This window comes from Notamacropus eugenii, chromosome 1 (genome assembly GCF_028372415.1).
Source record: "Notamacropus eugenii isolate mMacEug1 chromosome 1, mMacEug1.pri_v2, whole genome shotgun sequence".
Classification (NCBI taxonomy): domain Eukaryota; kingdom Metazoa; phylum Chordata; class Mammalia; order Diprotodontia; family Macropodidae; genus Notamacropus; species Notamacropus eugenii.
In genome coordinates, this window is record NC_092872.1 from 372,013,388 (window position 1) to 372,037,937 (window position 24,550).

General features: G+C 35.8%; 1 protein-coding gene across 1 annotated transcript; it reads left to right on the top strand.

The window, feature by feature from the left end:
* The first annotated feature begins 9,933 nt into the window (after positions 1-9,933).
* LOC140517711 (butyrophilin-like protein 3) lies at positions 9,934-24,344 on the top strand. Its single transcript, XM_072629182.1, has 7 exons — positions 9,934-10,036; positions 11,958-12,305; positions 12,525-12,803; positions 20,694-20,795; positions 21,021-21,041; positions 21,132-21,158; positions 23,710-24,344. The coding sequence occupies exons 1-7, from the start codon at positions 9,934-9,936 to the stop codon at positions 24,342-24,344; spliced, it is 1,515 nt and encodes a 504-aa protein (XP_072485283.1).
* Positions 24,345-24,550: the final 206 nt, after the last annotated feature.

Genomic DNA, 24,550 nt, shown 5'->3' on the forward strand with positions numbered 1-24,550 from the left:
AAGTGACCTACATTTATGTCTTTGGAGTCATCCTTGAATCTTCTCTCTCCTCCAGTTCTCATATATACATAATAACAAAGTCTTGCCAATTTTACCATTACAGCACCACTAACATTGATCCTCTCTTTCCAGTCATACAGTCACTACTCTTGTTCAACACCACATCACTGCTCATTTGAATTATTACAAAAGCCTCCTAATGGGTCTACGTTGCTAGTCTTTTTCTTCTTCATATGGCTGCCAAAGTGACATTACTAAGACCCAGATCTGTGTTGGAAACTACTGTTTCCTTATCACATCTAGAATGAAACACAAAATGCTTAAGCTAACAATAAGATTATTTTTTTCAGTATGACTCTCATCTCCCTTTTCAGCCATTTGATATTAATCAATTGGTTCAAGTCAAATGGGCCTATGAGCTCTTTTTCATATGCAACATCCCTACTCTAACTTCAATGCCTTTACACAATTGGTTGCCTATGTCTGGAATCTGTTCCTTTCACACCTGAACATTAGAGAATTCCCAGGTTCCTTTCAAACACAGCTTGCTTGCCGTCTCCTGCATGACATGTTTCCTGATTTCTCCAGTTATTCTCTCTCTCCCTCTTACGTCTTCTTTGTATTTAATATCTTTGTATGTGTTGTATGATCCCTCCTCTCCTCTTCATGTTTGTCCTCAAGAATAGGAAATTTTCTCCCCTTTTATCCTAAGCATCAGGAATGGCCCCTTGCATAGAGAAAGCACTTAGTAAATATTTTTTAATTAATAACAGTGAGTCTAATGTCCTCATCTTTAAATTGAAGGAATTGAATTAGATGAGCTCTATTATAATTTCCGTATTAAAGTCTTATAATTCCATGAAATATTACCTGCTTCAGGAGAAAGACCAGGGGATTATATATGAAGGATACATGCAGGCTAATATTTCTCTGAGTCCTTGTTGACCACTGATATTTCTTATTGTTTGGATATTGTTCTGATATTTGTTCTGATATTGATGATATTTCCTGGACAAACTGTAAAATTTGCTTTTTTTTGAGTATTTGTTGCTGTATTGACTCCACGTTGATGTTAAGTGATTGATATCAAATATTGATGTCAGTTTATGTGTATGTGTGTATGTGTGTGTGTGTGTGTCTGTAATCCTCCTAATCTGTGGCTCATTAGTCAAATATATATACATACATGCATACATACACAGCTATATCTTATTAGTCTCTATGGCTAACTGGTCAAACACATATATACATACATGCATTATATATGTATATATGTGCCTGTATACATAAATATACCCTTGAACTTGAACTTTAAAATTGGTCATAGGAAAGAGAATAGGGAGAGTCAGTTCTTAGATAACACTTCATTGCTAGAAGAGAGGAATGAAAATAAGTGAGAGTTCAGGATTAGATAAATGTATATCAAAATCTATATCAAGGAAAACACATTGAGGAAAAAAATTTGGAAATACGTGGACCATACAAATAAGAAAGTTGTGCTCCATTGAAACAACCTATATCTACCTATATCTGTCTCTATGTCTACATATCTATCTATCTATCTATCTATCTATCTATCTATCTATCTATCTATCTATCTATCTATCTATCTATCTATCTATTTACATAGATATCTGCATATGTATACAAAGAAACAGAGATAAACAGAATCAAGTGACTTGCCAGGGTAAAACATCTAGTAACTTTCAGTCTAGATTTGAATGGAAGTCTCCATGATTTTAGAACTGGCTCTCTATTCACTGAGCCACCCAGATGCCCATATATGCATATTTAGGTGTCTGTGTGTATACATACACGTATAAATACATACACTTGTTACTATATATATGGAACATATATATATATATGTACATGTCATATATATATATTCAAGAGAAGTGTGTGTGTGCTCACATATTGAAGAGAAATAATATTTTATATAAATGCCCATATGCACAAATTAAAACTCCCCAACTAAACATCAGATTAGAAATGCTGAAAACCAAGGGAAGATATTAATAAAATAGAATGTAAGAAAACTATTGACCTAATAAATAACACCAAGAACTGGTTTTTTGAAGAAACAAATAAAATTGATAAACCTTTGGTCAATCTGATTATAAAAAAAAGAAAGAAGAAAATCAATTACCAGCATCAAAAATGAAAAGGGTGAATTCACCTCCTATGAAGAGGAAATTGAAATAATTAGAAATTATTTTGCCCAACTTTGTGTCCATAAATTTGACAATTTTATTGAAATGGATGAATACTTACAAAAATATAAATTGCCCAGATTAACAAAATAACCCCATCTCAGGAGAAAAAATTGAAGAAGCCATCAGTGAACTCCCTAGCAAAATATATCTAGAGCCAGACAGGTTTGCAAGTGAATTTTATCAAACATTCAAAGAACGATTAATTCCAATACTATATAGACCACTTGGCAAAACTGCTGAAGAAGGAATCCTACCAAATTCCTTTTATGATAAAAATATGGTGCTGATACCCTAAACTAGGAAGAGCCAAAACAGAGAAAGAAAATTATAAACCAATTTCCCTAATGAATATAGTTGCAAAATTTTTGAATAAGATATTAGCAAAAAGATTACAACTTCTCATGCAAATCATATACTTTGATCAGGTAGAATTTATGCAAAAAGTGAAGGGTTGATTCAATATTAGGAAAACTATAGAGATAATTGAACGTATCAACAATAAAACTAACAGAACATATCATTATCTCAATAGATGAAGAAAAATCTTTTGATAAAATACAATGCCCATTCCTATTGAAAACACTGGAGAGCATAAGAATAAATGGAGTCTTCCTTAAAGTAATAAGGAGCATCTACCTAAAATCATTAGCAAATAGATTTTTTTTTATTTTTTAAAATTTATTTATTTATTTATTTTATTTAACTTTTAATATTCATTTTAACAAAATTTTGGGTTCCAGATTTTCTCCCCTTTTGTCCCCTCCCATCCCCTCAAAACACCAAGCATTCTAATTGCCCCTATGACCAATCTGCTCTCTCTTCTATCATCCCTCTCTGCCCTTGTCTCCATCTTCTCTTTTGTCCTGTAGGGCCAGATAACTTTCTATACCACTTTACCTGTATTTCTTATCTCCTAGTGGCAAGAACAGTACTCGACAGTTGTTCCTAAAACTTTGAGTTCCAACTTATTTACCTCCCTCCCTCCCCACCCCTTCTCTTTGGAAGACAGGCAATTCAATATAGGCCAAATCTGTGTAGTTTTGCAAATGACTTCCATAATAGTCGTGTTGTATAAGACTAACTATATTTCCCTCCATCCTATCCTGTCCACCATTACTTCTATTCTCTCTTTTCATCCTGTCCTTCCCCATGAGTGTCGACCTCAAATTGTTCTGTCCTCCCCATGCCCTCCCTTCCATCATCCCCCCCACCCTGCTTATCCCATTATCCCCAAGTTTCCTGTATTATAAGATAGGTTTTCATACCAAAATGAGTGTGCATTTTATTCCTTCCTTTAGTGGAATGTGATGAGAGTAAACTTCATGTTTTTCTCTCACCTCCCCTCTTTATCCCTCCACTAAAAATCTTTTGCTTGCCTCTTTTATGAGAGATAATTCCCCATTCCATTTCTCCCTTTCTCCTCCCAATATATTTCTCTCTCACCCCTTAATTTCATTTTTCATTCCTATTCCATTCACTCTGTGCTCTCTGTCTCTGTGTGTGTATGTGTGTGTGTGTGTGTGTATGTAATCCCACCAACTACCCAGATACTGAAAAGTTTCAAGAGTTACAAATTTGTCTTTCCATGTGGAAATGTAGACAGTTCAACTTTAGTAAAGTCCCTTATGACTTCTCTTTGTTGCTTACCTTTTCATGCTTCTCTTCCTTCTTGTGTTTGAAAGTCAAATTTTCTTTTCAGCTCTGGTCTTTTCATCAAGAATGCTTGAAAGTCCCCAATTTCATTGAAAGACCATTTTTTCCCCTGAAGTATTATACTCAGTTTTGCTGGGTAGGTGATTCTTGGTTTTAGTCCTAGTTCCTTTGACTTCTGGAATATGATATTCCATACCCTTTGATCCCTTAATGTAGAAGCTGCTAGATCTTGTGTTATCCTGATTGTATTTCCACAATACTTGAATTGTTTCTTTCTAGCTGCTTGCAATATTTTCTCCTTGACCTGGGAACTCTGAAATTTGGCCACAATGTTCCTAGGAGTTTCTCTTTTTGGATCTCTTTCAGGCAGTGATTGGTGGATTCCTTGAATACTTATTTCGTCCTTTGGTTCTAGAATCTCAGGGCAGTTTTCCTTGATAATTTCATGAAAGATGATGTCTAGGCTCTTTTTTTTTTATCATGGCTTTCAGGTAGTCCCATAATTTTTAAATTGTCTCTCCTGCATCTATTCTCCAGGTCAATTGTTTTTCCAATGAGATATTTCACATGATCTTCCATTTTTTCATTCTTTTGGTTTTGTTTTGTGATTTCTTGGTTTCTCATAAAGTCATTAGCCTCCATCTGTTTCATTCTAATTTTGAAAGAACTATTTTCTTCAGTGAGCTTTTGAACCTTCTTTTCCATTTGGCTAATTCTGCTTTTGAAGGCATTCTTCTCATTGGCTTTTTGAACCTCTTTTGCCAATTGAGTTAGCCTATTTTTCAAGGTGTTATTTTCTTCAGCATTTTTCGGGGTCTCCTTTAGCAGGGTGCTGATCTGCTGTTCATGCTTTTCTTTCATCTCTCTCATTTCTCTTCCCAGCTTTTCCTCCACCTCTTTAACTTGATTTTCAAAATACTTTTTGAGCTCTTCCATGGCCTGAGCCCATTGAGTGGTCTGGGATACAGAAGCCTTGACTTCTGTGTCTTTCCCTGATGGTAAGCATTGTTCTTCCTCATCAGAAAGGAAGGGAGGAAATGCTTGTTCACTAAGAAAGTAACCTTCCATAGTCTTACTTCTTTTCCCTTTCCTGGGCATTTTCCCAGCCAGTGACTTGACTTCTGAATATTCTCTTCACACCCACTTTGCCTCCAGATCCTCCCATCCAGCGCTTGGGGTCTGTGATTCAAATGCTGCTTACCAGCCTCAGGGCTTTGGGTGGGGGCAGGGCTGCTAGTCAGTGTGAGATTAAGTTCAGGTGCTCAGGTGGGGGCAGGGCCACCACGTGGGGCCCTCCGGGGTTTATGCAGAGACCTTCAACAATGGATCCAGGCTCCTGCCTGCTTGGGGAGTCCTGGTCTGCTCCCACCTCCACTGCTGCCTCCCACGGGGGCCTGAGTTATGGGGGCACCCCACTCCCCTCTCAACCCACCAAGGAAACCCTCTCACAGACCCCCATCACGGGTGGGTGGAGGGACCTATGCGGCCGCTGGAGATCCCGTCCCTGAAGCCTGCCCGTATCTGCTCCTCTTGGTGCTGTGGCCAACACAGGGCTGGGCTCGGCTCTGCGTCCACAGCATGACAGACCTTTTGTGAGAGGTTTGCAGGGCTCTCTGGAGCAGAAATCTCCTCTTCTCCACCATTCTGTGGCCTCTGCTGCTCCAGAATTCGCCGGGAGTTCTTTTTTTACAGATGTCCTATGGGCTGTGGGTTTGGAGCTATGCGTATGTGAGTCTTTGTACTCCGCCATCTTGGCTCCCCCCCTCAGCAAGCAGATATAATGGAGATAAGCTGGATTCATTTCAAATAAGATCAGGAGTGAAACAAGAATGCTCATTATCACCACTGTTATTCAATATGGTACTAGAAATGTTAGCTTTAGCAATAGGAAGGAAAAGAAATAGAAGGAATTAGAATAGGCAAATAAAAAACTAAGTTATCGCTCTTTGCAGATGATATGATGATATACTTAGAGAATCCTAGAGAACCAAGTGAAAAAGTACTTGAAATAACAAACAACTTAGCAAAGTTGCAGGATATAAAATAATCCCACATAAATCATCTGTATTTCTATATATTGCTAACAAAGCCCAGCAGCAAGAGATAGAAAGAGAAATCTCATTTAGTTACTGCAGACATATTATCAAGGAAAACTGCCTAATATTGCTGCATCAGAAGGTAAAATAGAAATTGAAAAAAAAATCCACCAATCACCACATGAAAGAAATCCCTAAGTGAAAACTACCTTACCATATAAGAAAGTAGGAGGGGTAGGGGATAAGAGAAGGGGATAGGCAGCTGAAAGAAGGGAAGGTGGATTGGGAGAAGTAAAAGTCAGAGGCAAAACACAATTGAAAATGAACAGGTTGCAAGGAGAGAGAAAGTAGGTTAAACAGTAGCAAAATAGTATGGAGAGAAATGCATAGTTAGCAAACATAATTTTGAAAAAACTATCATAAATTTCTCCAGTAAGGACATTATTTTTCAAATACCTAGAAAACTGGATCACATTTATAGAAATATGAGCCATTCTTCAATTGATATAGGATCAAAGAGTATGAACAGATACAATATTTATTTTTGTAGATAGAATAATTAAAGTTCTATTGTAAAGATACAATAATTAAAGTTTATTTAATTAATTAAATTAAATAAAAATAAATACAGTAAATAAAGTTTAATATGTCTGTGGTCATATTAAAATGCTCTGGATTCCTATTGACTAAAGAAATGAAGATTAAAACAACTCTGAAATCAGACCCCACACATATCAGGATAGCAAAATATGACATGAAAGAAACATGTCATTTGGCAGGGAATGTGGGAAAATTGAGACACTAATGCTCTGTTATTGAAGTTGTATACTGACGACCATTATGTAGAGAAATTTGGAACTATACCGAAATAAAACCATTCACATATAATCTTTGACCAAGCAATACCACTACTAGGTTTATATCACAAATATGTAAGAAGAAAGGGAAAAAAAGACCTATATGGACAAAAATAATTATGACAGTTCTTTTTGTAGTGGCAAAAAATAGGAAATTGAGTGGATGTCCATCAACTGGGAAATGTCTGAAAAAGTTGTTTTTGAAGATTACAATGAAATACTATTTTGCTTTAGGAAATGACAAGTGGTATGCTCTCAGAAAAGAACCTGAAAAGATTTACATGAATTGATGCAAAATGAAGTACCCAGAACAAGGAAAACATTGTATACAATAACAGTAAGATTTTATGATGATCAACTGTGAATGACGTAGTTATTCCCAGAAATACATTGATCCAACACAATTATGAAAAATTTATGAAGAATTCTCTCCATCTCCAAAGAAGACCTAGTGGAATCTGAATGCAGATAGAAGCATAGTTTTCCTTCACTTTCTCTATTTTTTTTTTTTGTTTGTGTTTTCTTTCCCAACAAGACCAACATGAAAATATTTGTTGTATGACTGCATGTGTATAACGTATATTCAATTGTTTCCTTTCTCACAAAATGGGGCAGGGGATGGAGGGGAGAGAAGGAAAGATAATTAGACTTAAGTCAGCCACTCAGGTGTCACTACTTTCTGTTTGTTTTTGTTTTTGTTTTTTAATGTTTATTTTTACTTTTCAACATTTTTATAACGTTTTGACTTCTAAATCCTTTCCTCTCCCTCCTCTTGCTCCTCCTCAATTAAGCCAGTCAAGATTTTTAAATGAATGTTTAAAATTGTTTTTACATGTAATTGCAGAAAAATAAAATATTAAATTAAAAAAGAGTACCCACTATCTGTTCCTATTGCTACCCTCAGACACCTCAGTCATGCTAAGAAATGCTGCAGTTAGTTCAAACCCCGTTTCCTGGTATTTAAATGAAAAACTGGAGAGAGTCACCAACCTCTGTTTTCCTTGGAGAATATCTTTTCATCAAAACAGGGGGGAACCAATTTGGTTCAAGATAGTGCAGATGTTTATGGCTATCAATTATGTGCCCTGGGCAGAAAATTAAACTGGCAAAGAAGAGAATTGTTTTATTAGTCTAAAGTTCACATCCTCACCCTCTTAGCCCACACACAACTGCACTTAAGAGAACAGTAAAATTTATTTCCTACAAGAGAATTGAACCTTTGTTCCTGAAGCAGTTTCCTTCAGAGAAGCAAAATGATTCTGACAGAGATCAACCCCTACTTATTTTTGAGGTGCCCTCTTTGTGTTCTTCTCAACCTTGACTGAATCTCCTCTACTTATAGCCTTATTTCCTACACATCTTCTTGTTTCCTGATGTCATTTTATGAACTCCATCTACTCACATTTGGTAAGTCAATGTTAGGGAATGTAAATGATGGGATTAAGTATCCTGGAGGAGGCATATGTATGTCTGTGGCAGGGGGAGAGTAGAGTCTGCTGGGTTTGTCATTTGATTGTCTTTGAGAACTTCTGGAATGAAAACAAATGCCAATATATTTTGATATTTGTTTGTACTAGTTTATAGAGTTGCCACCAACATGTTGCCCTGAGTTTAAATGATTTGATCATGGTTATATAGCTAATATGTGTGCATTTGTTTCCAGGGCTTGCCTAGCTAGTTTATTCCATTGATGACCTTTACACACACGTATGTATGTGTACAACAACACATATACCCATAATGTATGTATATGTGTGTATGCAATAGTAATCTTCTCTAGGGTGAGGTGGGGAGGAAAAGAGAAAAAAAATACACAACAGAGAACAAAAGAAAATTTAGAAAGAAGCACAGAAAAGCAGGGTGGCCTTGAAAACAAGGTGTACTATTTACCACCTAGGTTTGTTGTTTTTTTTAAAGTAAATTGTGTGAAATGGAAATCCACGGTTTTATGTTGAATCCTTTTTTTTATGTTGTGCTATGCACATGGAAATTTTTTTTGTCTTTTTGTATTTAAGTTCAAAATGAATAATTTAAAAGAAAAAAGAAAAATTACCAATCGGTTCTAGAAATCCAATCAATCAATCGATGAATATTTATGAAACACCTACTATATGCCAGGCACTCTGTTAAATGTGGAGTTACTCTCTTAAGCCAGTCAGAATTGGCTCCAGAACACTCTCAGGACATGAAGCCCACAGATCACTTCCAATCCTGTCAACACCATCAACCAGTCCTTTCTATCTCACTTCTGCCTTGCCCTCCATAGCCACACAATCTTTATGCAATGCTTGTTTCCAAGAAAGATAGATTCTTTCCCTCTTCACTGCTCTTGTGCACTATCTCCCAATAGAGGGTCAATTGTTGACCATATGGTAGCAGGATTGATGGGGAGAAGGAGTAAAAGGAAGATCTCAGAATGTGGATTATTAGCTTCTGGTGTACAAAATAGGCACTGTCGTAGTTCACATTTCTACATTACTGGTACTTATGAATGTATATCATCCATGGATTCATTATGGGTAATAATCCACCTTTCTCTCATCAACTTCAGATCTTTATAATATTTCATCTAGAAAAGATCTTATGAGTTATGTAGCCCACATATGACAGATAAGAAAATAGATGGTCAGGAGGTGAAGTAATTTATCTGAGACTGTACAGGTCGCCTAAATTCTAGTTGAGCTGTCTTTCCACTCATCCAAGCAGAGCAGTTGTACATTAGAGTCACAGGACAGATCTTATAACAGTGAAGTATATAGCTGAAGGAAATCTGGAAGAGGTTCCAGAATAGTCACCAATCTTCGACTTCTTTTGTCTTTCCTTTTTTGCTATATTTCTTTGTCATGACTTCAGGAATCATACATCTCTATTCTGCCCTTCCTATCCTACTGGGCATAAAAAACATTGCTCCACTCATTCTTATAAAGGAGAAAACTATCCTCCAATTGTTTCTCTTAAGAATTTGAGGTGGTCAGGATCAGGAAATTAATTTTTTCCCTATTTAAATTCCCAAGGGCACCATATCTCAGCAGTTATGGGACTTCAATCATCCTAATCATGAATCAGGGAATTACACTATACTTCTGACTTGACTTTAGTGCTTCCCCACTATCTGCTCTATCGTTATCCATTTGCACTTTGTTGCAGGTTCTGATAAGCAGATCCACAGATATGTTTAATGTCCCAGCTTTCAGATGCCCCAGTCAAGGCTTGCATCTATTTGAGTATCACCTTGTCTTCATCTATGTGCTTAATTTCATAAGACTGGCATCAGGTAAGTGTTTCTGTCTGTTTCTTCCATCCTCACCCTTCTTTTTACTTTCATGTCTATTTCGCTCAATTTACCTGGGGAAACATTGAACAATGATTATGGGATATACATAATAGTTGGGCCAGTTAGATGCCACACATCTCCATTAAAGTCCAGTAAGAGCCATTTAAACCAGATTTCTATTTTTAGATCTTTCCTCTTAATACTAGCCAGCTAAATTCAAGTGGCTGCTATTATGACATGGTCAGTTCTACACATCCTCACTTCTGGAGAAACAAGGCAAAGTAAGCATGCCTGTTATTGTTGCATTATTTGAGATGAACTAAAACGTATCTTCTTCACCAAATATGTCTCCCAAGCCTGGCAATGTGTTTGAAATTTCTATCATTTTGGTCACTTCCCTGGTTGAAATTGGTGAAAAACTCCATTAAAATACACTTTTTCCTTTTTTCCTACTTTCCTATTTCCTCCTTTCCTTCTTTTCTTCCTTCTTACTCGCCTTCCTTCCTTCATTCTTTCCCTCCTTCCTACCTTACAAATATTTATTCATTGCCTGTATAATAAACTATTTTCAGCATAGGAGAAAAACAACAATAACAATTAAGATTCTGTTACCACTACTGATGAATATAAGACAAATTAGAATATTTTCATACTTTAAGATTTTTTTATTTCATTGATTTGGGCTCATCTTCTTTGTCTCTAAGAGGACCTTCTGTTCTACATCCACACGTGAAATCAGGTTTAATTTTGGTGCATTGGATGTGTGTAAAACTCCTTCAGGTCTTGAGACACATAGGGCAATTTAATGATGAACCTATCCAAACTTACCTAGGCTGGCTCTTAGAGAGCTCAGAAACCTATAGTTTACAGATTACTCTTTTTATGTTGGGGGTAACATCTGCAAAATATATGCCCATTTTCCATTTTCCATGTTGATTCATGTTTCACAGTTTCATAATCATATTCTACTTTTCTTTCAAAACTCAGAGATAACGAGTAAGGATCCAAGGTTTGAAACTCATTGTGCTTAGTTAGGTGAATATTTTAACTTAGGTGAAATAAGAACATTGAACTTGGTTAGGTAAAGTACTCCTTATTTATCTTATTGCTCTACTCCTTATTGATATTTACTCCTTCCTTCTTGGTGCAAAGCCTGGGAAGAACAAGAAAAAATATTTAAGTAACTTTACCTTCTCTCCCTCGTTTCCACTGACATCTGAACCTATCTGAGTGTCAGTTTTATCCCTTCTAATGAAGCATGGTAGTAGGATCAGGATAGTAAATAGAATCCCTCAGGGCTCAAGATACTTCTGAACTTTAATGTACCTGGGATTGTATCAATGTGAGCATTCTTTCCATTGATCTGAACCAAAACTCTTTCATGACTTCTGATCAACTTACATTTTCAAAATATTTGAAGGGCTTCTATGAGAAAGAAGAAAGCAGAATTAATCTGAAAAGCTATAAAAGGGAAAAATAGGACAAATAAGCACAAGTTACAGGGAGTATGATTTTAATTCAAGATAATGGCTTTTGAATTAGGGCTATCTCAGAATGGGATGGGTTGCTTTTTGCATATGAGGCCCTCAGTCACTGATAACAAACAAAATAGCACCTGAATGATCACCTCTAAGACATGTTGCACAGAAAATTCTGGCATGTGATGGAAGGTTGTACTAGATGACATCTAAAGCCCATTATAATGCTAATATTTTTCTCTTTTATATTATAAACATATCATTCTAACCGCTTAACTTTTGACTGGTGTCAGTAGAAAAGGGAGAGATTTCTGTCCTGGGTGAAGTAGTTAAAGATCAAGAAGGGTTAATATGAAACCTTCCATTCTGCGACTAAATCAGGCTCTATGCATTGTATTGACAAATGTCTATGGTTAATAGATCTTTTCTCATAATTCCTACAGGTCAGTTTCAAGTGATTGGACCTGATGAACATATTCAGGCCTTGGTGGGAGAAGATGTCATTTTCTCCTGTCATGTCTCACCCAAGATGAGTTTGGAGGACATGGAGGTGAGGTTCTTCAAGAACCAATTCTCTTCTGTGCTGCTTCTATACAAGGATGGCAAAGAAGCAGATGAGAAGCAAATGGAAGAGTATCAAGGAAGAATCCAGTTTGTGCAAGTTGCCATCACTGAAGGGACAGTCTCCTTAAAACTAAAGAACATAATGCCTTCAGACCAGGCAATGTATGGATGCTTGTTTACTTCTCAATCTTTCTCCCAACAGTATACTTGGGAGCTACAGGTAGCAGGTCAGTTACTTTATCAATACTGTGATATCCTCACCATCTATTTCTAAGCTCAATTAGCTAGAACATGCTTCTGCAGGGGCCGCGATGCCATATTTTCACGCTCTTTGATAAAGAGAGACAGAAACAAATCCACAAATTAGGCCAGGGCTAGATAAGCTCTGTTTCTGAATATCTTTGAGATATGCTTTTTGGTTTAACTTTATTTTTTGTTCTCTTCAGCTCTGGGGTTAACCCCTCTTATCTCTCTTGAGGGATACAGAGATGGAGGCATCTTGCTGGTGTGTCAATCTGCTAGGTGGTTGCCTCAGCCAAATGTACAATGGATACAGGATCCAGAACAACGTTTATCACCAAGTTACACAGTAGATCAAGATGATCATGGCTTCTTTTCCATAGAAACTACCCTTACTATAAATGAACACTCAAATAAGAATATCTCATGTTCAGTCCTGAACCTTGTCCTCAAACAAGAGAAGGTATCTAGAGTGCTGGTAGCAGGTGAGTAGAATTGAAAGGAAGGAAATAAAAAGGATAAATGGTTGGACTTGGTAGAATATATGGGTTTGTGTCTCTGCAAAAATCGAGGGTTCTGGGAAATATGTTCAAACTATATAGTCATAAATGGTTTGGAGAAGGTGATTACCAACATTGTTTTGGTCAAATATATGACAAATTTACCTAGGCAATGAAGCAAATATTGTGAAGCAATTAATTTTATGACCAATGAAAAGAATTAATACTTTAATTAGCATACAGCTGATTGCTGAGATTAAATTGAGGGAATTTTAGGAAAAGGTGACAAACTACATCCTTGAATTTATGATAGAGGGAGAGAAAAGATGAGTGCAATCTGACATGTATTTTCAATGTAGCCCATAGAAACTGAGTATCCATATCACAACTCTCACTTTCACAGGTGAATTTTATGTCCTAAGGCAAGGCTTATCTCCCCGTAGATTCTAGACTTTGGAAGTTATAGTCTATGCTATCATCTGAGAGTCTGCCAATGTGTTTTCCTCCAAAATTATCAGTTGAAGAACAATTTAGTAAGCCATTCTAAAGAGCTTTTAGAATGATGCATTTATTAAGGTGGCACAATAAGAAGTTATATAAAACATCCAGCCAAAAGTCTGTAACATTGCTACCATACAATGCTGTGCCAGAGTAACAATGGAAAGATGATAAAGATTTTTCAAAGCTCAAACAGTCCTTCTCTAACCAAAATGGGGAGAAAAAGAAGAAAAACTGGCCAAAGCTGAAGTCATGGCAAAGCCTTCCCCATTGCAGTTTCCATTCAGAGACATTGCTAGAAAGTCACATTTGTTTTACTTCTTAAATTCTAGCTAACTGGATACTTTTATATAGGACCTAGAGAGAGAGTGATCAGATCCCTGAAGTAATTAGGACAGACTTTCTTCACTTCACTTTATCAAATGGTTTTCAAAGCCGTTTCATACATTGTCTAAAACCTATGTTGACTGAATTATGGAAATTATTATCACTTGCTTTAAGTAAGGAGGGATGATTAAGTAACATTCAATCAACCCCACAGTTTTGTCAATTTAGGAAGGTACTCAAAGGATTTAAGGGCAAGAAAAATAGGATCACATAGATTAAAATTCTTCAGGGGAAATGAACACTAAAGACATGAAATTATTTTTAGTTACTATCATTAAAAGATGCAGCTATGCATATTTTGGGTCTTACAGGACCTTTCTTTCTTACTTTTTAATTCCTTGGGTTATATGACTGGTATTGTGATCTTTTGGTCAAGGAATATGAACATATTATTATCATAATTACAAATTTCTTTCCCAGTTGATTGTTGGGAAATTATCTGAACTAAGGAAAGTGGGATCTCTTAAGAGAAGTATACAGGTCAGTAGAGGTTTAATGACTAAGTATCAAAGGTAGGATACCAACTGAAAGCAAACAAAAAAGATTAGCATGATAAGGAATACTGCTCTTACTGATAGTTCTGACTTCAGTTTCCTAAGATAAAGATATATTTTCACAATCTTTCACACACTCACAAAGCATACATCTAACTATCAGTGTTATGTGGCAACTTAGGCCATTCAAGTAAAGCACTTCACAGGAGGGGGAGGGGGAACGAAAGAGAGGGATTGGTCAAGGAAGAAAATGGAAATATTTGGAACATAAGTGGTAGGATTCTTTGTAAGAAAACATCCCCTGTTCAAAGGCTGGAGACAAGGGGGTAGTAACCAAACTTCTTTTTCAATTATAAAAGAAGTTGTTTTAGGCAGAACTGAAAAATCTTTTACCCAAAAACGTCAAGCTTCTACTGTCTTTGCATAGTTTGTTATATTTTATTTCTTTCTTTCAGTAGGGGCTGAGAACTTTCTATTATTAGTTTACCATATGGCTAGAAGATTGATTAGTCCATCAAGGTATTGCAAAATAAGTGTAGTTCTTGTTTTTCCAGTAATCCCCTTCTTTTATATTTCTTTAGAAACATTAATTCTAGACTGCTCAATGTTTATATTCATTGTACTTAAGGTCCTTTTCTTCCTCTTGTCTTCAAGCAATTTCCTTAATAGTGATGATTATTACCCTTACTATATTGAATTTTTATTACATTACATTATTACATTAGAATCTGTTATTATTATAGTAAGACAGTTGATTGCACAACAAAATAGGAGTTTAGTACAAAGAAGTTTATGGTAGTGTTGAAACAAAAATATGTAATTGACAAATCATACAAAATATCTTCCTAAAGACAAAGTAATAGACGTAAATTCATCATACTGAAATAGATTGAAGAGAGAAGAAAAAAACAAATTTAAACCTCTTAGCAAAAATGTAAGGTCATAATAAAAAAGTAGCTTTTGTTCTTTTAAAGCTATTATTTTGATCAGTAGTAAATATTTGGCAAAAATTTGCATCCTTACAAATGAGGATCTGTATCTCAAGAGCAGAAATTTTCTGTGGAGCAGTCTCAGCAATATTTTCTACAAGGTACTAGGATGAAAAGGACTTAGATTTATACTTACACTTTGTTTTTGAATCTGGCCCCTAGATCCCCTTCCAAAAGGGTCAGGGCATTATAAAAGACAAAAGACAATAAACATAATTGCATATTCAGGCATGTTAATGTCCATTTAAATAACAGATATCTTGTTCCATTATCTTGGGTTTAATTGTCTACCTTATGAAGTGGTCTGTTTCTGAGAAATATCTTTCCATGCAAATCTAAATCAAATGTACCTCTCCTAGACCATTAACAACAAATTGTCTGCTTCGTCTGCTTTGCTGACCTTGGGATAAACTTTTCTACCATATTTCTGGAGGAGATTTATAGAGGTGCTTTTTTTTCCCTAACAGACTTACTTGCTACATTCTGTATCATGGCGTGCTCCATCAGTGGTTCCTTGGGTATCATTTCTCAAAATTTCTACTGATAGTATAGTGAGGGAGACAGTGTAATTTAGTAAGACCTGAAAAAGCCTAATCAAATTGGCATTCCAATAATTATTTCATGGGATGAAAGTCCTAATAGGTTAAACATATACGTTAAGACTAGAGGAAGAACATTAGCACAGGGTGCCTGTAACTCATCTGAAAGTTTAGAGAGTACCAATATTCACAGATGATTTATTCTTTTTATTTTGCATTAGCCCTATAGAGGGTATGGGCATTGGTTAGAAAATCTTTTTAAAAACAAGCAAAATCATCATGACCTGATGTAAAATGGGTCCTTCTGTCAACATAATATTTTTATAGTTTGGAAAAGAAAAAAATTAATAAACCAGCAAAGTAACCATGATTTTAAGACTCTATACAACAATTGAAACAGTTCCAAAGGTGAAAACCTTGATCTAACTTGAGAATTCATAGATAATTGCTAAGACATATGCAAAGCCCATGTATTTAGGCATTTGTATGAAATTCATCCATGGATATTCAAATGGACCTTCTATAGGGGGTTCAAAAACTCTGTCTTTTTCAATTTTGTTTCTTATTACCCCCAGGATCAAATTTAAAACATATCATTTAGTACCATATCCTTTACTTGATCTTGTCATTGATTTTGTTGGCATGGTAGCCTACTTTCTAAGGCCCCTGAAAGAGCTGCTGCTATCAAGAATTATTTAAATATGTTCTTTGCCCTTGGAAAACTTTTGGAAGCTAACCACAAGTATTCAAGTTATAAAAAGTGAATAAATTGATATTTTTACATTTCTCAAAATAAGATTTATCACTCAGTTAAGAACAAATAAGACCTAGAAAAATTACACATTTATAATTTCTCCCCTTTGAGGATATATGTTATCCTAATATCATAAGAAGAAGAATTATTTAGACAAAAATAATGTGATATTGTAAGGACATATTTTAATGCATAAATATGCAACTTTTTCAGTTCCTCTTTTTTTTTTTTTACCATTTATTTAGTATATTTTCCACCAGTTACATGCAAAAACAATTTTTAACATTTGTTTTTAAAACTTTGAGTTGCAAATTCTCTCCTTTCCCTTCCCACACCTCCCCTTATCCCCAGTGAAAAGATAAGAAATTCTACATAGGTTAAACATATGTAGTCATGTAAAACATGTCCGTAATAGTCATGTTGTGAAAGAAAACACAAAAATTCAAGAAAAATAAAGTAAAAAAGTATTCCTTAATCTATATTCCGACATCATCAGTTCTTTCTCTGGGGATGGATAGCATTTTTCAACATAAGTCTTTCAGAATTGTCTTGGATCATTATATTGCTGAGAATAGTTAAGTCACTCATGGCTGATGATCTTACAATATTGCTGCTACTTTGTACACAGAACATTTCACTTTGCATCAGCACATTCAGATCTTTGCAGGTTTTTCTGAGAGCATCCTGCTCATCATTTCATATAGTACAGTAACATTCCATCATAATCACAAACCAAAACTTATACAACCATTCTCCAAGTAATGGGCACCCCCTCAGTTTATAATTCTCTGTCCTCAGGAAAGATGTGCTATAAATGCTTTTTGTATATATAGGTACTTTTCCTTTTTGCTTCTTTTAAAATCTCTTTTGGAACATAGACCTAGCAGTGTTAGTTAGGTCAAAGGTATGCACTGTCTTATAGTTTGGACATAGTTCCTAATTGCTCTACAGAATGTTTAAATCAGTTCAAAACTCCACCAACAGTGCATCAACGCCCCATTTCTCCCACATCCCCTCCAACATTTGTCATTTGCCTTTTCTGTCCTATTAGCCACTCTAATAGGTACGAATTAGTATCGTAGAATTGTTTTAATTTGCATTTCTCCAATCAGTACTGAGTTAGAGTATTTTTATATGGCTATAGATAACTTTGATTACTTCACCTAAAAACTGATCATATCTTTTGATCATTTATTAATTGGGTAATGGCTTTTTTATATATTTGAATCATTCTCTCCATATTTGAGAAATGAGATATTTAGTAGAAAAACTTGCTTCAAATTTTTTTCAGTTGCTATTTATTGCTAACTGTATTTCCATCCATCCTATTCCCTAATTTATTTTATTCTCTCTCTCCTTTCATCCTGTCTCCCCCAAAAGTGTTTTGCTTCTGACTATACCCTCCCCCAATCTGCCCTCCCATCTATCACTCCATCCTTCTCTTGTCCCCTTCCCCTCCTACTTTCCTTTAGAGTAAGATAGATTTCTATATGTAGTTGAGTGTGTATGTCATTCCCTCTTTTAGTATGAGAGTAAGATTCTCTCACTTCCCCTTACCTCCCCCTCCATTGTAAAAGTTTTTCCCTGCCTCTTTAATGTGAGATAATTTACCTCACTCTATCTTTCCCTTTCTCCTTTTCACAATACATTCCTCTCTCATCCATTAACTTTATGTTTTAGATGTCATCCCTTCATGTTCAACTCACACCTGTATCCTCTGTCGATATATACTCCTTTTAACTCTCCTAACAATGAGAAAGTTCTTAGGAGTTACAAGCATCATCTTCCCATGAAGGAATGTAAACAGTTTAAATTTATTAAATCTCTTATGATTTCCTTTTCCTGTTTACCTATTTATGTTTCTCTTGATGTCTAAACTTTTTTTTAATCATGGTTTTTAGGTAGTTCAATAATTTTTAAATTATCTCTCCTGGATGTATTTTCCATGTCTGTTTTTCTCCCAGTGTGATATTTCACATTGTCTTCTATGTTTTCATTCTTTTGGTTTTGTCTTATTATTTCTTGATTTCTCATAAAGTCATTAGCTTCCACTTGATCAATTCGAATTTTCAACAAATTACTTTCTTCGGTGAGCTTTTGCATGTCCTTTGCCATTTGGCCAATTTTAATTTTTAAGGAATTTTTTCTTCACTGAACTTTTGTGCCTTTTTTTTTCCATTTGGCCAATTCTGATTTTTAAGGCATTTTTCTCCTCATTGGCTTTTTAGCCCTCTTTTACCATTTGATTTGGACTATTTCTTAAGGTCTTCTTTACTTCAGTTGTGTGTGTGTGTGTGTGTGTGTGTGTGTGCCCTTTACAAAGCGATTGATTTGTTTTTCATGACTGTCTCACATCACTCCCATTGTTCTTCCCAATTTTTCCTCTACCTCTCTTACTTGATTTTCAAAATCCTTTTTGAGCTCTTCCTTGGCCTGATACCAATGCATATTTTTCTTGGAGACTTTGTATGTATGAGTTTTGACTTTGCTATCTTCTTCTGAGTGTGTGTTTTGATCTTCCTCGTTACCACAGTAACTTTCTAAGGTCAGCATTTTGTTGTTGTTGTTGTTTATCCATTTTCTCAGCTTATTCCTTGACCTTTAACTTTTTTCTTAAAATATGGCTCTCCTTCCAGGGTGCAGGGCACTGTCCCAAACTTCAGGAATTTTGTGCAGGTATTTTCTTAGATAACTTCTACAGACCTGTAAGTTTTCAGTTTTTTCAAGGTGGTCTGATCTAAAGAGAGGTGTGTTTACTACTCTCCTGGCCTACTCTCTGATCCATGAGTGATGGAAAGCATTGATTTCTTCCCTGGAACTGTGACCAGTGTTTCCTAGTCCATTTCAACCCCGCTGTACTGTGACCCCCAAGTTCTATTGTGCTAGTGCTCCTTTCACCCTTGTCATTGTAACCTGGGGCTACAATCTGAATCATTTTATGGGCAAAGCAAGAGAGTCCTACCTCAGTTCTAGGAAAGAGACTATTGCAATCCCCTTCTAACCAATTTTTCAACTCCCTTACTATCTCTGGGTTTAGAGCTACAGAAGCAGATGCTGCTACTCTTGATCCAGTGACTCCCAAGGTCTGTTCCTGGTTTGTTGGGTCTAGTCTGTGCTGGCACAGCCTATGCTGGACTGAACTTCACTTTCACCCAGCTGATCTTCTAAGTTGTCTTTGAAGTCTGTGGGCTGAGATTTTTTGAAACTGCCACACTTCTACTGATTCAGGTGCCATGAGGCCTGCTTTTGGTTTGCTAGAGCCAGGTCCACCAGTGTTGGACTGCACTCCTTTCTCACTCTGGTGAAAAAGACCCTTTCTGCCAACCTTCTAATTGTCTTGGGCTGGAAAATAATTTCACTCTCTCTTTTTGTGGGTTCTGCGGTATAAAGTTTGTTTTGAGTCATAATTTAAAGGTACTTTGAGGGGTTTGGGGAGTAGAGTTCAGGTGTATCCTTACCTTCATTCTGCCATCTTAGTTCTGTCTCTCCTTTGGACTTATTTGCAAATTGCTCTCCAAAATAGTTAGACCAGTTTATACCACCACCAATAGTACATTAGTGCCCAAATCTTCCCCATCGCCTCCAGCATTTGTCATTTTCCTTTTCTGTTATTTTAGCCAATATGACAGGTGTGAGCTCATATCTCAGAGATGTTCTAATTTGCTTTTTTTCTAATTTTTGGTGATTTAGAAAATTTTTTTCATATAATTATTGATAACTTTGATTTTTTATTCTAAAACCTATACATTTATATCCTTTGAAGTACTCAGTCCTGATAGCCTCGAAGATTCCAGAAGTTATAAAACTATGCTCTTTTCAAGCTCTGACTCCTCTTTCCACTCCAGGGGTGGGGAACCTGCAGTCTTAAAGCTGTGTGTGGTCCCCCAGGTCCTCATGTGAAGCCGTTTGACAGAATCTAGACTTCATAGAACAAATCCCCTTAATAAAAGGATTTGTTCTTTAAAACTTAGGCTCAATCAAAAGACCATACCCAAGGACCTGGAAGGACACATGTGCCCTTGAGGTCACAGGTTTCCTTCTCTGCACTACATTATGCCATCTCTGAATGCTTACTTGTAATAATTCATAAGTATATCAGCACTTTTATTGTTACCATCAATATCTTGATTACCCTTTTTATCAATAATTTTCTCAGGACAACATATTGAGATTAACTCTAATTTGGCATGGGGTTTTATGTGGGTATCTTACAGATCAGTTCTTCCAGACCTCTCCCTGGAGCTATGGTTTTTTTTTGGTGATGTTTCTCATCTTGGCTCTTCTTGGTTTTCTCATTTTTACCTACTATAATCAAGGTAAAGGGAATGAAAAGGGGAGGGTACTACAAAACTCTTTGCAACTTATCACTACTGTAATTTCTCTTTGGGTTTCAACCATCCCTGAGGAAATGGCTTCTTGGGTAGAAATAGTTTTACTTCCTGTCCTTGGATTGTTTTCCTTAAAATGTTCTCCCTTCTACAAATCTTGATCTACCCCAAGTTATGTTTCACACATAATTTTGTATTTCTCTTTATTTTTAGAGAAAATTAAGAAAAAGTTGGGTAAGTGTTATTTTATTGTTTTCTCCCAAGTTTCTTTTGGGGGAGATTCTATTTCTCAATACTATCTCACCTCTGATTCATTATTTTCAGATATAAAGAAAAAAACAAAAGAGGCAGGTAAGAAAACAACTTCCCTCTCATGTCAAATTCTCCTCTCCTCCCTCTATCCACATATCTCATGTTCAACTCCCCCTCTTGTCATTAGCCCCCTTTCCTTGCTTGTCCTTCTTTGCCCCTAGTCAGAGAAATAACATTAAACTCTCTATTTTCAGCATGGATCAAAGCCACTAAATTTTCAGGTAACTGAAATTGTTTTTTTTTTTTCATGGTGTTGGTTTTCTTCTCTTCCCACCCCAAATACATCTCTTACTCTCCTGCTACTTCCTCTTCTCTTATCTCTGGTTCCAAAGAAAGAGGTTGGGGAGGAATTTTGTTGTTGGTTGTCCAAGCCTAAATTTTTGGGCAAGGGTTGGTAAAGTATATGTATGGAGCCCATTTGTTGGTCAAGTTAAAAGCTCTATTTGAATTGGAAGAGGACAATGGAAGGAAGCTACGCTGAGTTAAGGGATGGAATCATTTACTAGTGTCATTATCATCTGAAGTTATAAGGTAATTCAGAAGTATATTTGTACATTTTCTTTTCTTTCTTTTTTTAAAAAAAATTATTTTTAGTTTACAACATTCAGTTCCACAAGCTTTCAATTCCAAATTTTCTCCCACTTCCCCTCTCCCTGACCAAGACAGCATGTAATCTGATATAGGCTCTACATATACATTCACATTAAACATATTTTCACATTAATCATATTTTTAAGAAGAATTATAACCAATGGAATGAATTCCGAGAAAGAAGAAACAAAACAAAAGAGAGAGAGCACATAGTATGCTTCAACCGGCATTCAGACTCTGTAATTCTTTCTCTGAATGTGAATAGCATTTTCCATCATGAGTTTTTTGGAATTGCCTTAGGACCTGGCATTCCTGAGAAGAGCCAAATCTATCAAAGTCAGTTGTCATATAATGTGGCTGTAACTGTATACAATGTTCTCCTGGTTCTGCTCCCCTCACTCAGCATCAGCATCAGTTCCTATAAGTCTTTCCAGATTTTCTGAAGTTCATCTGCTCATTTATTTGCATATTTTCCAATCAATTAATGACACTGCATCCTCTTTCTCATGAATTTTTAAGGCTTCATTCCAGATCATTAGCTATTATTTCATTATATGGAGGAATATCTTTCTCAATAAATAGTTATTTATATTTCTTGGTTTGCAAGATTAAATTTATATTAAAATAACTGAATATCCCATCTGCTAAAAATATAATCAATAATAAAACAGACATAGATAATTATTTGCAATATATTAGCTGTGATAAATAGCATAGTAAGAGTCATCATATACCAACAGTCTAATGGTAATGACTTGTCTTTATTTCTGAGAATATAGTCCTACATAATTTATTCAAGACACCAAACAAAGAGACGTGTGCAGATGCAGAAAAATCTTCCAAAGAATTTTCTTTATCTTCTTCCTAAGAAAAAATTTTAAAAGTTTCCATCAAGAAAGAATGCCTCTGCATCTTCTGTCTCTTTTTACTATCCAGTTTCCTCTGGTCATACCAGAAATACAATCTTCATCCCCTTTCATGCCATCACTCTGAATAGTATCTGCAGACTTACTCCTCATAAAATTATCTTTGTAATGTTTCTTCTTAAAAAACAGTTGACAGTCTTATCAAGAAAGATGTTTCTCATCATCTTTCTGTTTCTCCCATAATTATTCCTATGGCTCTCACATAATAAAAAAGTCTCTCTATAAAAGAGACATCCCATAGAATGACAGTTATAGTTGTAACTTCTGACTTCTATGCTCTTAAAAAGTAAGTTTCTATGGTTTCTTTCAGACAGGCTTTTGAAATAGTAGTATTGGTAGTAAAAGTCTGTAACCTTGTGCCTATGAAACTATATTTTCAAAAATTCATTGATAATTATTCCAATATATATTAATTTCTATTGTAATGCCAATGTAATTTCAATGTAATATTGAAATACATTGTATTTCATGCATTTAAAAAAGTATTCTGTGAATGGGTGTATAGGATTTACCAGACTACCAAAGGTTAAAAACCCTTGAGGTCTATGGTCCCTTGTTTGAATCAGGTCTCTCTTCCCTTAAGTGATTGTTTTGGTGTCTGTTTTCTTTCCTATTTCCACATTATTTTCATGTAGAAATTAATTGTAGAGAATCCTGAAGTTTGAATTGTTCTATGTTGCTTAACAAGACTTAATTTTAGGGAAGGAAAAGTCAGTCAATAACAGTCAAAGGGAAAATCTGGGTAATGATTTCAAATATACAATAATGACAAGGTTAGACAAGACCTTGACAAGATAGGAGAAAAAAGATCATGGGAGGAAATAGCAGGCTCATTTGGGACCAATATTACTTGGTCTCTCTTTTATGTCTTCTTCATTTCCTCACTGGTTTCTCTTCCTCTTATCTTTTACTTATCTTACTTTATTCCCTCCCTTTCCCTTCTCATCATTTCTTCTCTGTCTCTCTCTCTGTGTGTCTCTCATTTTCCTTCTTCCTTTCCTACTTCCTCTTTTTCTTTCTTATTCTATTGCTCTCATTTCTTCCCTCCCTATTTTATTTCTTTCTCCTTCCAGTGGAAATTACTCTGGATCCAGATACTGCTCATCCCAAACTCCGTGTATCTGAAGATCAGAAATCAGTGACCTATGAAGACACAAATCTCCCAGTGTTTGAAACTCAAAAAAGATTTAAGTTTCCCTGTATGGTGGCATCACAGAGATTTTCATCAAATAGATATTATTGGGAGGTGGAGGTTGGGGTTATGAGGAATTGGAACCTGGGAGTATGTTTGGATGCTGTGAACAGGAAGAAAAAGAAACTTCCATTCTCTCCAGATTGTGGCTATTGGATTTTGGGAATGATGAATGATTATGAGTATTGTGTATATGACAGCGGGATAAAGGCCCTGTCTCTTTCAGTACAGGCACGTAGAATAGGAATTTTCCTAAAGTATGAGGATAGGGAAGTCTCATTCTTCAATGTGACTTCAAGATCACATATCTATACATTCACTAACTGTAACTTCCAGGGGAAAGCCCTCTACCCATACTTCTGTCCTCGCAAAAATTATGATCAGGAACATTCAATTCCCATGTCAATTCCTCCAGTGTTAACTTTCTGTTCTGGGAATGATACTTCTCAAGTCAACAATAATGATGTCCCCAGCCCACAGATAACTCAACTCCTCCTGTCTCTCTTCACCTTATGAGACTTTAATTCATATTTTCTTGAGTGTTTTCAAGGCTTTTTCTGCAGAGCTCCTTTGTTGATTGCAAGGATTTAAGTACTTTTTGAAATGTAACTTAGCAGAAAAAGAACTAGAGTTTTAGTCACAGGACGTTGGTCTTGGTCATCTAGTATTTGACCTTAGAAATGATAAATGACAACTCTTCCAAACTTCAGCAGCAATTCCAG